The sequence below is a fragment of the Epinephelus moara genome, chromosome 13 (assembly GCF_006386435.1).
Source record: "Epinephelus moara isolate mb chromosome 13, YSFRI_EMoa_1.0, whole genome shotgun sequence".
Taxonomy (NCBI): domain Eukaryota; kingdom Metazoa; phylum Chordata; class Actinopteri; order Perciformes; family Serranidae; genus Epinephelus; species Epinephelus moara.
Window position 1 is genome coordinate 7,604,632 of NC_065518.1, and position 14,211 is coordinate 7,618,842.

The following is a 14,211-nucleotide window of genomic DNA, read 5'->3' on the forward strand; positions in this document are numbered from 1 at the left end:
CTTCTATTTTACGGACTCAGCACCTATGAATGAGATGTGCGTGTGCTTTTCTTCTTTACTGTCATAACTATGACATGGCACTTTCATGAACCTGTCATAAACATTATGTACATGTCATAAACGTTTATGACTGCTGTCATTAAGTGTCATTCGATTTTTGTAATGACAAGTTGACATTGTTTAGGTTGTCTTGATTATGACAACTTGACATTAATTAAAGTGACATTACCAGAAGTTGTCTTTGTCATGACAAGTTGACATTACATTTGTTCGGGATGTCCTTATAATGACAACTTGACATTAACATAAAGACATCTTCTGGTAATATCATCCTGGTTAATTAATTAATGTCAAATCCCAAACAAATGTAATGTCAACTTGTCATGACAAAGACAACTTCTGGTAATGTCACTTTGATTAATGTCAAGTTGTCATAATCAAGACAACCCAAACAATGTCAACTTGTCATTACAAAAACCAAATGACACTTGACAGCAGTCATAAACGTTTATGACATGTATATGACAGGTTCATGACCGTGTCATGTCATAGTTATGACAGTGTCATGTCACTCTTATGTAGATACCTTCAAGTAAAGTGTTACCGAAGATTTAGTATGTCCCAGTACATAGTATGTCAAATGCAATATGCCAAAAATACCAGGATGTTCTACTACATGTGGTCCAATTTCGCAGTCTGTAAGTCAGCATGCTTTTCAGGCTATTCTGACCCACAATCCTCGGCGCAGCGGACGATACGTCACATTGACTGAGTGGCAAACAGCTAGCAGATCTTTGATAGCTGATTGACAGCTGTCAGATATCCAAATGATGGATGACAGCACACTCAAGTAACTGATGACCTGTTGAATAGTAATAATTGGAAGTTTAATTGTTTAAGTGAAGAAAATAATCATAATTATCACAAACAATAAAGGACGTAACTGTAAAAATAACAATGACAGAGAACTGCAGATGTAATGTCACTGTCACAAATATAATATGTTAGAATCTGCAGTCTATGCAGTTATAAGTTTAAAGTTAAGCTACATAAATCACAAACAGCAGATAGTTTATCTCCATCTCTGGGAACCTCGGTGAGTGCCGTTTGTTTATCTCCAAGGTAACAGATATAAAAGCAAGAGGGTCAAAGTTCAGGGTGTAACATTATGCAAAAGTAGTATTTCCTGATTGTGTGCATACTGCATGCAACAGTACGTACTTTTTACGGGCAGCTGCAGTACCTACTAAAAGTAAAAAGAAAAGTATGTGATTCGCACCCATAGTTAGGGACTGTGCGTTATTTATACGAGGGGAGGGGTGGTGCACTTCAAAAATACTTTTTCAAGCACTGGGGAAGGAGTTATGTTTTTTTGATTTGGCTTACGGGAGGGACATTCAACTTTAAATGGTTGCATTTGTATTCATTTTAAATATCTCTAGATTCCCTGAAATCACAAGTGGGTTTGAAAAGCATGTTTTCTTTAAAAATCTCCACAACCACACTATTTATTACAGCCACAAACTGTCAAATATGGTTATTTATGGTGGAGGGAGGGTCATACATTTTCCCTCAGTCACTTAAGGGAGGCTCAGGGAAAAATAAAACAGAATCAAATCGAATAGAATAGAGTATCTTTATTGTCTTTGTACATGTACAGTGAAATTAGATGCAACCTCCTCAGTGCAAAGATAAGTAAAAAAAGAGCTCATAAAAACAAAACAGTAAACAATATGACACTTAAAAAAACTCCCTTATATTGCACTCAAACATTTTTCCACAGTTGAGCCTTTGTGCAAAATATTTGTAGCTCCGGGGAGGCTCATGATACAAGAAAAAAACTTCAGTCACATCTCGGCCATCTCTCTACTCTGATAAGTAAAGTACAGCTCCTTTACAAAAAGCTTACAACATGTACAGTGATGAAAATACAAGACTCATCAAGCAACATTCAGTGTCTGGCTGATTTGCTCCCACAAATTTCTTCACTGTCGTTGTTGTGACATTTTGATAGTCGTGACTTACTAAACACTCTGTTGTTGTTGGTGCGTTGATTATTGGGGTGTTCACAAAAGATTCACACACACAATCATCAGTGATGTGGACATAATGACTGAGTGGGTAAAGGCAGGTAAAAGAAAGGCTAGAACTGTCTGATGAGTTCAGAAAATTGCACCATTTTACTGTAATGCAGCCTTTAAAACCTGGAAAAGACAACACTTCTACATCTGCGTTTATTTTCTGTTTCCACAGGTGGAGAATGAAAGTCTCAAGTCAGCCGTGTACGTCAACGTAGCACAACTTCGCAAAAGCATATCCGAGTCTCCCCCCTCGGCTCCTTCATCCTACTCTCCTTCCTACCTTGACCCAGAGGGATGGGAGGTGCATGTTGACCAAGACAGTGGACAGGAGTACTACTACCACCCCTCCACGGGGCGCACCACCTGGGACAGCCCCTTCGTCGACTCCCCCACGGACCCTGAGCCACCTTGTTCCCCCTCGCCTCCTCAGTCTCCCGCCCTTTCTCAATCCACCACCTCCCCCCCTGCGTGGACCTCCGACTGGGAGCAGCTGGTGGATGAGACCAGCGGTCGCCCCTACTTCTACAACCCGATGTCTGGGGAGACGTCCTGGGAGCCTCCAGAGCAGCTGAGCCCGTACCCCCCTCTGATGGAGCCTATGAGTGTGCACAGGTTTCACGAGGACGGGCCGGTAAGGACAGCCTGGCTGCTCTACTTAAACTCCCTCTGTCTCCTGTTTTAGCTTCACCCAGGGGAAAGCTGTAAATACAGTCTGCTTTTAATGGAATTAAATCTTCTGCACCTACATAGCAGACAGGACTCATTTTCATCAGGGAAGCTCACAGCACCAGCACAGAGTGCCCCCATCAGTAGTGTCCCTAACTTTAAAAGACATTTGTCCTCATTCTGAATTGATTTCCTGAGTATCCCAGACAGTCAGGGGAATTCAGGAGAGTTCAAGTGTCCAATGCTTCACTTTATAGGATCATCCTGAACACATTATTCACACGTTAGATAGTTTTCAGCTGTTTCCCTCACAACACAAGCAACAGGTGACCCCTTTTCTGCCCCTTAATGAGGTTTTTTGAGCTAGAAAGAAGAATACTTTGAGGCCATGGAAATGCCGTGGCTTATTTATCAAAGTCACGGAAAAGTCACTGAGCTCTGTATCTGGGTCGTAGTGGGAAATTATTCCACTGACGTTATTCAGTGAGATGTAGCAGCATTTTGACACAAAAAAAACCCTGAAATGTGTTCAGCTGAGACACAACGTAGCAAAATGTTCATCTAAACGGAAACGCATGTGCACCGCCCTTTTAATATGGCGTGGTTAAGTTCAGTTAAATTCAAAAGAGCTTTATTATTATTATTTTTAAGGAATATTTTTTTGGCATTTTTGCTTTATTTGATAGGAAACTCTAGTGTGAAATGGGGAGAGAAAGAGAGGGATGTCATGCAGCAAAGGGCTGGTGGTGCAACTGAGCCTGCAGCCGCTGTAGCATGATATCTATGTTAACATCGATTGATACAAGCCTCATGTCTGTACATTAAATACGAGGCTGCAGCTAGCAACTGATTAGCTTAGCTTAGCATAAAGACTGGAAACAGAGGGAAACAGCTAGCCTGCCTCTACCCAAAGGTCGTAGCATTCACGTACCAGCAGGTTAGCTGTTTCCCTCTGTTTCCAGTCCTTGTGCCCAGCTACACTAAACAGCTTCTGCTTTATATTTACTGTACAAACATCAGTGTGGTATCAATGTTCTCGTCGAACTCTTGCCAAGAAATAGAATCAGTGTATTTCCAAAAATGTTGATCTGTGCAGGGTTGTTGGTTACTGCTGGTGAACAGTCGGCAGTGATACTGAAAGTAAAAGCCAACCCCAAATTCGATCTTGTTTGGCATCTTGCCTCACTATATTTGCCTTTTTTTTTTGCCGTGTCTCTTTCATGCGTGCTGTTTACAGTCTGGCACCTGACCTGTGTTTTTATAAAGCCCTGACCTCATGTGAACGCAGTGGGTATAAACGTCCTGAGCACAGAAACTAAGAAAACACAGTAGGAGGGCAGAGTCTCTGCAGATAAATACACCGCCACACACTTCCAGTAGATCACAAGTGATGAGCAGTAGTCTACACTACGTTATGTGTGTTTTAATGTGTTCTGTGTGTCCATCCCCAGCCTCCTCTACCTGAGGAGGACTACCCCTCAGAGGATTACCCAGCTGCTGAACAGCCAGAGGGATACCCGGAGCTCCTCGCCATGGGACCTCCCACCCTCCCTAAAGAGTACACCCTCAGCCATGTGAGCCGGACCATCATCCCCCGGGCCAACCTGGACCGCAGCACCCCTTCTGGTTGGAACCTCAATGTGGAACCCAATGGGACCTGGGTGTTCACCTGTGAACACTCTCCAGAGCAGGTAGCTCCCAGCACTGACTGATATAAACAGAGGAGGAAGATAGATGATTCATTTTAACCTGCTGAACACTTTAAAGCCCTTTTCAGACCTGGTGTTAACATGCATCTTGGGTGATCCGATCACAAGTGGGCAGCTCTAAGTCTCTCTGTTCACACCTGGCATATTAGAATGTGTCTTCACACTTGAGTGACTCACTCAGTGGCTCACTTCCCCGCTTTCTTGGCAAGTAAACACATGAATAATTTCTGTTTGCAAAGAAAAAATGCATTGTTGTTTTTAAGTGGAAGCAGCAGTGCACTTCCTGTATGTAGTCTGCAGGAAATTAAAAGAAGAAGAAGAAGAAAGAGAAGAAGAAGTCTGCTTATCTTGGCGCACAGGCAAAATTAAAACAACACTTATGGGTTCTATTCCTTGGCGTGTTCCAGCCAAACCAAAATGCGCAAGATGTTTGACGCACTCGTAATATATCTTTATAGTCTGATACGGCGTTGGCGTGTCAGTGAGTACGTACTTCCGCCCATGCAGAGGACATCAGCTGAGTAGGCGGTCAGTGCAGCTCAGGACACATTAGTCTGCACACTGCTGAAAGACAGTGGCCATATGCAGCTGAGACCACCTCCAAATGTGGTCTGAACAGGACGCATTGGGTGCATTCACACCTGTACTAAAGAGCTGTCCACATGTGATCACCCAGGGCGCATGTTAATACCAGCTGTAAACAAGGCTTAAGAGTATTGGGTAAACATAGATGTTGACATGCAGAGACATTTCCAGCACGGTTACCTTAATGTTTGTTTGCAGAGAGCATTTTGTTGAAAGCGTGCTGATGTCTTTACGGTGTAGAATAATGTTAAACAATCACACAGGGAGCGAAAGTGTGTTATGCAACTCTGTTAGGTCACCCACCTTACTCTTTCATTCTTACCAGAGCTGTAGGATATTTTTTAAAAATTCAGAAGCATTCATTTCTTGTAAAGGAGAGTGCAGATGTCTGCCAGGAGAGCCGCCCGCCCCCCAGGCTGCTCACTGCCAGTCGAGACAGTTCTTGTAATTCCAGCAGACGTGGCGCAGCGCATCCCAGAAGCATCCCAGAAGCATCCCAGAGGCTTATAAAAATTATAAAAATGTGTGCCTCACCTGTTTTTGATGGAGCCATGGCGTGTTGCACAGATGCAACAGGTACTAGATGTGAATATATATACTATGTGATTATGAGGATTGAGGTATTTTCGATCACTGAAACACAGCGACAAATCTTTGACCCATGTCATCCCCTCCTGGATTTTTAATTGTATTTACTTTGTCTGTTGGCTACGGCACAGCTTAGTAGGAGATGACAACAAGGAGCAAAATTAAAATCAATCCCCCCCCCCAACAAAAAAGATTTAACTACTATCAAAAATGACCAAATCAACAAAATTTGTGAGTCTACAAAATCAGGCGTCCGCTCCTGGTGTGGTATGACACCGTGCAGTGGAAGGAACAAACCCGGGTTGCAGGCAGACCGCACAAGCTATGCCCGGTGGAATTGACCCTCCTACTGTCTTTATAGTTAAAATGGCGATGAAGGTTACAAAGACAGGAGCCCCTTTTACACTGCCAGATTTTCCGCGAATGTTGGGCCGTTTTTGCCGGCAAGCTGCGAGCGTTTAGACACACAGAGCCGGATTGGCGACTTGATCCGTGGTGCCCAATTTTCCGCCTCGTAGGGTAGACATATTGGCAGAACCCTTTTGGTTTAAAAAGACAGAGGCGCCCTTCCGCCACAGGAGGGGCTGTTGATGACTTGTGGGAGGAGCTGTTGATGACGCCACGTACGTGCGACCCACTGCGCAATTGCGTGCCCTCCTTGCCCTCGCAAACAAAGAGGCCATTAACCGTCAGATGACGGGGACGGGCCAACTTATGAGAGAATCACTCAAGGACTGACCAGCCGCGATCTCCCTCCCACGTCACACGCTGAGCTACACGTTTTGTTACTTGCTCACGCCCCCCATTGCCCCGAAAAAGGCGCATTCTGTACTAACAAAAGTAGGCAGGTGGCATTTTGCTGCACTCCCCAATTTTGTTTTTATACTGCCAATGCTGAAAAAAGACTGATTGGGCTTTCCTGCAAATTTGCACAATTCCTGTCTAAAAAGGGCTAGGGACTAATTCTTTATTTAACATGTCTATCTTTAGTAGATCTTAACATATTAGATATGGAATTAATCTGCACACGCTTCAGTTCAAATTAAAACCAAACCTTTTTTTGGACATCAGTTTTTAAGCCACTACAAAGGCCAAAATGTGGCCTGCAACAAAATTGCAGCTCATAAGAGCCAGTTAGGAGGAATGAGGAGCCGTTGGCAGTCAATAAAACAGGTTTTTCAACAATTATGAATCTCCGTAACCACGAGACGTCCTTGAGCATACAGTCATAAAGGTGCACACAAAATATTAGGCTGGTTGGTCCAGTAATTTGCCAGATTAGCTGCAGACAGACAGATACAGACACTCACACATGTGCACACACAGGACCAAACACATGATCCCCTCCAGGCTTATGCCTGACGGACATACTGTAACAGTTTCTAATCTGGCAAACAGCATTGAGTTGAATCATTTTTAACCAAGACATTTTTGTTGTGTAACAGTGGATCAAGTCCAGGGATGATCGAGGGCAGACCTACTACTACCTTAGAGACGGCTCCAAGTCTCAGTGGAACTTGCCTGAGGTAAAGTTCCTTCACTACATGGCGCACCACTTTGCTCATGATGTACAGTAACTGACAATATGTGTCGTTCAGGACACAAAACTAGCCACATAGTGCTTTGTTTTGATTTACAGTAAAACACGTCTTTGAATTTGTCGTGTCATTCCTCAAAATTTCACAGTTTTGTAATTAAAATAAACTTAAACGTCTTTTGGTCCCTCCAGGTCCCTGTAGCTCCAGGCCATTCCAGAATGGAAAATGGCGTCGAGGCAGACAACGCGTCAGTCATCAAGAACTGGAGACACACCATGGGACCTGCACAGTTCAGCTCAGCCCAGGATGATGGGGTACACTCATACTTTCACACACTCAGACCTGCATGTACATGCATACGCTGTATCCCACGTCCAGGGTGTGTCAGTTGGCTTCAACAGAACGGTTTAGTCAGGCAGAAGTAGTGAGGGTGAGTCCCTGTTCAACAACCAACACTCCCAGCTTTTTAAACCCGTATTTAGCAAGGCAAATCAACTGCAGTGCATTCGTATTTACAGTAGCAGCCTGAGGACAGAGCTGCAGGCAGAGGGAGGGTTATTGTACACAAACACTTGGGATACAAATAAGGGCTATTTACTTACTGAGCAGTCATGAGTTCAACACTTTGCTCAAGGGCACAACAGCAGTACGTTTATGTGTTTATGTCTCCCCATTAGGTGTAACAAAAAACAGTTACCTGATCTCTTAATAATTTTTTATAAATGTGTCTCCCAGGTGTGGTTGGATTTGGCACATACAGGGTGTAACTATGCACGCCGTGGCCAAAAGTATGTAGACACCTGAACATTCCAGACCTATGTGATTATTCATCACAAAACAACAGGCGTTAATGTTCTGCTTATCAGATTCCAATCTTCCACCAGATTTTGTAACCTGGCTGCAGAAATTTGCTCCTGTTCAGACACAAGAGCGTCATCGAGGCTCAACACCAATGTCAGTGATCAGGTCCGGCTCGTAGTCGGTGTTCCACTTAATCCTAGAGTTGTTGGATAGGGCTGAGGTCAGAGCTCTGTGCAGGCCAGTCAAGTTCTTCCACATCAAACTGGGAAAACTATTTCTTTATGGACGTGGGGGGAAACAAATACAGTGATCTGAAACAACAGTCACTAAAAAGAGACGCTTCAGTACCAAGTTTGACTCTAAAGTGACTCTAATATTGTCTGAAATATCTCTGTATACTGTAACATTGAAGTTACAATCTTCATAGTCTTGCTCACCAGACCTTTCTCAAGAAAAGAAAGGTCTGGCTGGGCCGACTCTCACTTTAAGATTGGAGAAAAAAACGCCCCGGCTGCTTGTATTTCTTTCAACCAATCACAATCCTTCTGGGCGGTGCCACAGCAACGGTGCGCTTGCAAAAATATTGCCGGGGGGAAACAGGTTTTGGTGTAACACGCCCACAAAAATATCACCTACAGGATGTGAACCATGGCAGAAAAATGGCTACATCCCCGCAAGATCAAACACCGCAAAAGTTAGTAAAGGACATATTGAAAACTGCAACCGGAGGTGGTAGGGCGGGACTTCAGCGGGTGGCTCGTTCCGCCCAATGAGAGGCTGATCTATGCAGCGAACTTCCGCCCACTCAGACTACAATCTTCAAGATCTCAGTTTTGCTCTCTTTGGCGACACCTGTGGTGATAAATGGTAACTGCAGGTGTGTTTTTTAGATGTAATTTCCCAGAGATCCAAACAGTGTTGCCTGTGTGAAAGCAGTTGTTTGTTTGGCCGTCATAACCTTATACTCATGACACGAGCGGTGAAAAAAACTGTACACCGCTTCACACACAAGTCAGCTTACAAGCCAGTCTGTTGCATTAGCTGTGTCTACCCACTCTGACGGATCAACCACTGCTAAGTGATGGAAAACACGTCACTAACTGTGCGCTGCTTAATTAAACAGGAGAAAACAAAGAAAACAAAATAGGCAGCCCACCTCTGCGACCTGCAGCAGGACACCGCCTTAAGTGTGGCTGCGAACACTTGGTGTACAGGTGCTCTGGTGGACGGTTTCTTCACTGCCCCCGAGCCAATGCCACTTTGGCTGTTTACAGGGGGCTGTCAACACTGCGTGCCAGTCACCTGCCAGCGCCGATAAATCTGCTTGTGCTCGCACAGACCTATTTGCATACACAGAGACTATCGCACGCACATTCATGGAAAGACACACAAGAATACAAAATACGACCATGGTTATAACACTAAGCATCCATTGCCCAATGAAATGCAAATGTTATCTGGTGATTTTATGAACTGTAAATCCTAAAATCTCCCTCTCCTGTTGTTCAGAGGTTCGTCCCCACTCACAGGAGGAACACGTCCGACTACAGCAGCGACAGCTCCAGTACAGGAAACTCACCAGAGACACAGCATAACGTGAGTGTGTGTTCTGCCTGCCCGGTCTGCTCTAGTCGGTTAGCCATGAAGCACTGTGAGCTGCCCTGTATCTGATCTGTTCTGTGTCTCTCTCTGAAGGCTTTTGGGTTTAGACCCTGGAGGAACCCGTATTATCTGACCTCCAGGTGGCTGCGCTATAATGTGGGTTGTTAGTTTGAGCGTTCACCTGAGCTCGGCACGTAGATAGCAGCGTCTATCTATGATGAGTGAAAGGTGTGACTGTAGATCAGTCAAAGAGCGTTTGTTGCGCATGAACAGGCATGTTTCATTCCCTGCATTGAAGTGCATGAGTTTCCACTGCTGCTGGGATGCATGTTACAGCTGACATCCTGATAAACCTGCTGTTTATATTCCCAGCGTCATCTGTCCTCTATAGGGTTTGGGATTGGAGCTCATGTTCGGCTGTATTCAGGGGTTAATTTGCCAAACACTGCAGATTTCTGACTTGCAAATATACAGTTAGCAACATGCTGCTTTGTTATTAAATGTCTTTTTAATGCCCGACAACTGTCTGTCAGTTTGTCCCATTCTTTACAAAGTAATATCTCAAAAATGCTTCAAGGAAATTTTATTAAAATTTGGCACAAATGTGTACTTTGACTCAGTGATGTACTGATCAGATTTTGGGCATCAAAACAAGGCAAGTTTATTTATAGAGAACATTTCAGCAGCAAAGGATCAAGACAAGATCCTGATACATAATACAGTACATAATACACTGTAATATAATATAAAAGGACATTTAAAAACAATTCATTAAAGAACTAGAGAATAGAAAATAAAAAGTTTACGTAAATATACTAAGGAAGGCATGACAAAAAATGTCAAATAGGATAAAATGATGAAGTGATGACATTTTATATCTAAAAGGTCAAAGGTCAGTTTCACTGTGACACCATAATGTTCTGCAAAAACACTTCTCTGGCCGTTACTACAGGTTGCCAGACTATCACAGGGCTGACTCATGAGCCCTTTTTAGATATGAATTGTGCAAATTTGCAGGAAAGCCCAATCAGTCTTTTTTCAGCATTGGCAGTATAAAAACAAAATCAGGGAGTGCAGCAAAATGCCGCCTGCCTACTTTTGTTAATACAGAATGTGCCTTTTTCGGGGCAATGGGGGGCGTGAGCAAGTAACAAAACGTGTAGCTCAGCATGTGACGTAAACAGTGACGTGGGAGGGAAGCCGCGGCTGGTCAGTCGGCGATTCTCTCATAAGTCGGCCCGTCCTTCACCGTCCCCGTCCGTAGAGTCCCCAATTGATTTATCTTGCATGTCTCTGGATTGTGGGAGGAAGCTGGAGTAAACTCACACTTTGAAAATGAAACTATATATTAATGACCCATTTTTAAGCGTTTACCTTTTTATCGAGAGTGAGTCGGCAGAGACAGGAAGGGGAAGTCATAAGGTATTTAGAAACGGCCTAATGCGTTGTTGGTTTTCATCTAAAATTTCATCCTGCAATAACAAAAACGTAGAGTGACAACAGCCTTACTCATTACAAATACACAGAGTAGACTAAATATTCTCTTGATTTCTCCCCTTCCTCTTCGGAATATCGTCTGTTCTAAGTCTCTTAACACAGGCGGATGATTAAATCTTTTACTTTTCAAGGATTTACCATATTCATCATTGTGCAAAAGCTGTTGAACATAATCTGAATGCATGGCTTTACTGAAGAAGTTTGTGTTCACTTCAGCCAGCAGTGTGTGTCCCTCATATCACATAACTTTTACACATAGACCTAACAATTAAAGTAGTCTGAAAATAAAGTTGTGATATTTCACATTCCCAGGTGCAGAACTTAGAGAAAGCCGGAATTCTCAACAAAACAAAAGTGTGTGAGAACGGCAAGAAAGTGAGGTAAGCTGAAACATCACTTTGAAAACACTTTCACGTTTCTGTTTTTGGGTGTGTTTGGAGTCACGTGTCATCTCCTCCAACGCCTTCTGTCGTTTTGTTCTGTGTTACTGATGGTTATTTGCACATTTTCAGGAAAAACTGGGCCCAGACATGGACAGTGCTCCACGGAGGAGTGCTGACGTTCCACAAAGACCCAAAGTCTGCAGCAGCAGGGGCCTCGGTACGATCTGCACTAATAATAGAAGGACTTGCATGTTTGTATGTGGAGGAAAGTGCTCATCCTGCGTTAATAAGAAGCTCTGACACCTGAATGTTCCTGCTCACGTTGCATTCTGTACATTTCTTGAGAGGGTTGTGATGAGCTGAAAGGTTACAGACAGAATTAGCCACTAACTGCTCTTTCTTTTTTTGTCTGTAAGTTTAAACACCTTCATATAGTCTGCACTTTGGTGTCATGTTTTCTCCCTAAAGACACAAATGAAACTTAACACTGCAGCATGATGCCGGCTGCGCTGTCACTCCTCACAGAGGTGACAGCGCAGACAAGCCCTCAGGTCGTAAGCTGTCGGGGACAGTCTCAGCTAGTTTCTTGGAATGCAGCACCGTCAGTTTCGTAAACAGCTGTATGTGTTTTTGTTTTTTTTTCTCCATGCAGAACAAGACCAATCAGATTGTTCCAGAGGTCACGGTGGACCTGCGCGGAGCGACGATTGGCTGGGCCTCAAAGGACAAATCCAGCAAAAAGAATGTTTTAGAGGTGTGTGTCAGCTGATAATGCAGTGTGTGATTTTATCTTGAGCAAATAACACGTGTGCTTTGAGTTTGTTTTTTAGCTCTGTTTGCCCCATTTAAAGGGAGAGTTTGGATTTTTTTTAAGTGGGGTTGTATGAGGTACTTATCCATAGTCAGTGTGTTACAGACAGTAGATCAGTTGATTAAATAATTATAAAACAAACTTCACGGGGAACCCATTTGTCGCTGTTTGGGTGTGGGGAATTCTAAGTGTGTGACGCATCAAAAGCCCTGATTGGCAGCCAGTGTGAGCGATGATAAGATTTAAAAGGACAGAGCCGTGAGTGGGACAATGGTTCGCTTTATAGTACCGAGCAAATTACAACAAAACACCAGCGAAGACGACCGACCACTGACAGAAAAGAGGAAAAAAAAGTCAGTAAAGAGTATCATGAAAGCTACCTGACTTATTTCTTCTTATTTGTATTGTGTCATGTCATGATAAGAGTGATGACACACATGATAGAAGCTATTGTGCACAGATATAAACACAGGTGTGCCTTGAGATCTTGTCTTGCCCTTTGGTGTGCCTTTCAAAAAAAGTTTGAAATCCAAAGCCAGACTCCTTTGACAAAAACAGTCATTTTACCATGCAGAACACAGGAGCTGCTGGTGCAACGCTGCCTCATCAGTCAGTTTGTTTGTGTTATTGTGTGACTTTGGTGAATCCAAACTAACCAGTTAAAACACCAAAAACACAAACCAACTAACCGATGCAGGCAGCAGTAGACCAGCAGCTCCTGTGTTCAGTGAGGTAGAATTAAAGTTTTTCTTAATGGAGTCTGGCATTGAAGAGGGCAATGTAACTGCTTTAGTTCCTCGTTTGAAATCGCTCTCTACATATAAATATTCTATATATATCATCCACTTAAACTGATGTTGTTTTTTTAAGGTGGCTAAAAGACAGATGTATCCTGTTGCACCCGTCTGCAGCAGTACATTTCTTAGCTTTCGTAAATTTTGACAAAATTCAATTAAGGTTCTATGGAAAAAGATATGGTGAAAAATAGCAGTGCACACAACTTAAAGACACGCTAAGCACCATTGGGCATCACTTCTGTTTACGTTCAACAATGTTATCAAACACAATGGAGCTAGCTCAAAGTTTTAGAGTCCTCATAACACTTGCGGAGATCCAAGGGGAGAGGGGGTAGCAGCACAACTCCACCTAATGGAGGCGGACGGCGCCCCAGATTCAAACGTCCAAAAACACATTATTGAAACCACAAAATATCTCCATACTGCTCGTCCGTAGTGATCCAAGTGTCCTGAAGCCCCGACAAAAAAAGTTGTTTGGAAAAACGTCATTTGAACTCTGTTTTTAGCCTCATTGTAGCCTGCAGCTACCCTGGAAATTCAGAGTTCTTGCGAGAGCACAATTTGAATTTGCTCAGCGAGTCACTCTGGCAATCAGTAATGNTCATAGCCAGACCCTAAATCTTTCTAGATTTGGGTCTGGATTTCCAGGCTAGCCTGTAGCTCTAACTGCCTCTCTGGGCGCTGCGTTCACGTGTGTGTGCTCTAACTGCCTCTCTGGGCGCTGCGTTCACGTGTGTGTGTGCTTGCTTTCGCTGGTCTCGCGCTGGCTGGTTGGTGCAGCCTGGACCCAAATGTTTTTTTTGCCATTTGCGGAGCCAGGGCTGCCTACAGAGACCGGACTTTTTCACAGCATATTCAGAGGACATGTAGCTAGCGGATCACGAGGAGATGTTTGCTGTATGTGACAAAAACTTTTCAAGCTTAGGAAGACTTAGAGAGCCTTTAAAAATCTTGAACAATGTGTTGGGTGCACGGTTGTATCATGCTGATGTTTGCATTCATTGCTGAGTGTACTTCCTGAATTAAAGAAGTACATTTATCTGTAACTGCTTCCTGTTTCTCCAAACTGGAGTGTGCTGACCACCATCTACTGTAGGTAACACACTGACTATAGAAAAGTACCTCATACAATCCCACTTCAAAAAATCCAGGC

At 43.5% G+C, this 14,211-nt stretch overlaps 1 protein-coding gene across 1 annotated transcript in view; it reads left to right on the forward strand.

Annotated features, from left to right (window-relative positions):
* The window catches only part of LOC126399664 (rho GTPase-activating protein 27-like), a 43,431-nt gene that overhangs the window by 22,595 nt on the left and 6,625 nt on the right, over window positions 1-14,211 (forward strand). The window contains exons 2-9 of the mRNA XM_050059811.1: window positions 2,254-2,712; window positions 4,199-4,438; window positions 7,075-7,155; window positions 7,359-7,481; window positions 9,478-9,564; window positions 11,380-11,447; window positions 11,580-11,667; window positions 12,103-12,204. Of these exons, the coding sequence (XP_049915768.1) occupies window positions 2,254-2,712; window positions 4,199-4,438; window positions 7,075-7,155; window positions 7,359-7,481; window positions 9,478-9,564; window positions 11,380-11,447; window positions 11,580-11,667; window positions 12,103-12,204 (1,248 nt within the window). The remainder of the gene's footprint in view (window positions 1-2,253; window positions 2,713-4,198; window positions 4,439-7,074; window positions 7,156-7,358; window positions 7,482-9,477; window positions 9,565-11,379; window positions 11,448-11,579; window positions 11,668-12,102; window positions 12,205-14,211) is intronic.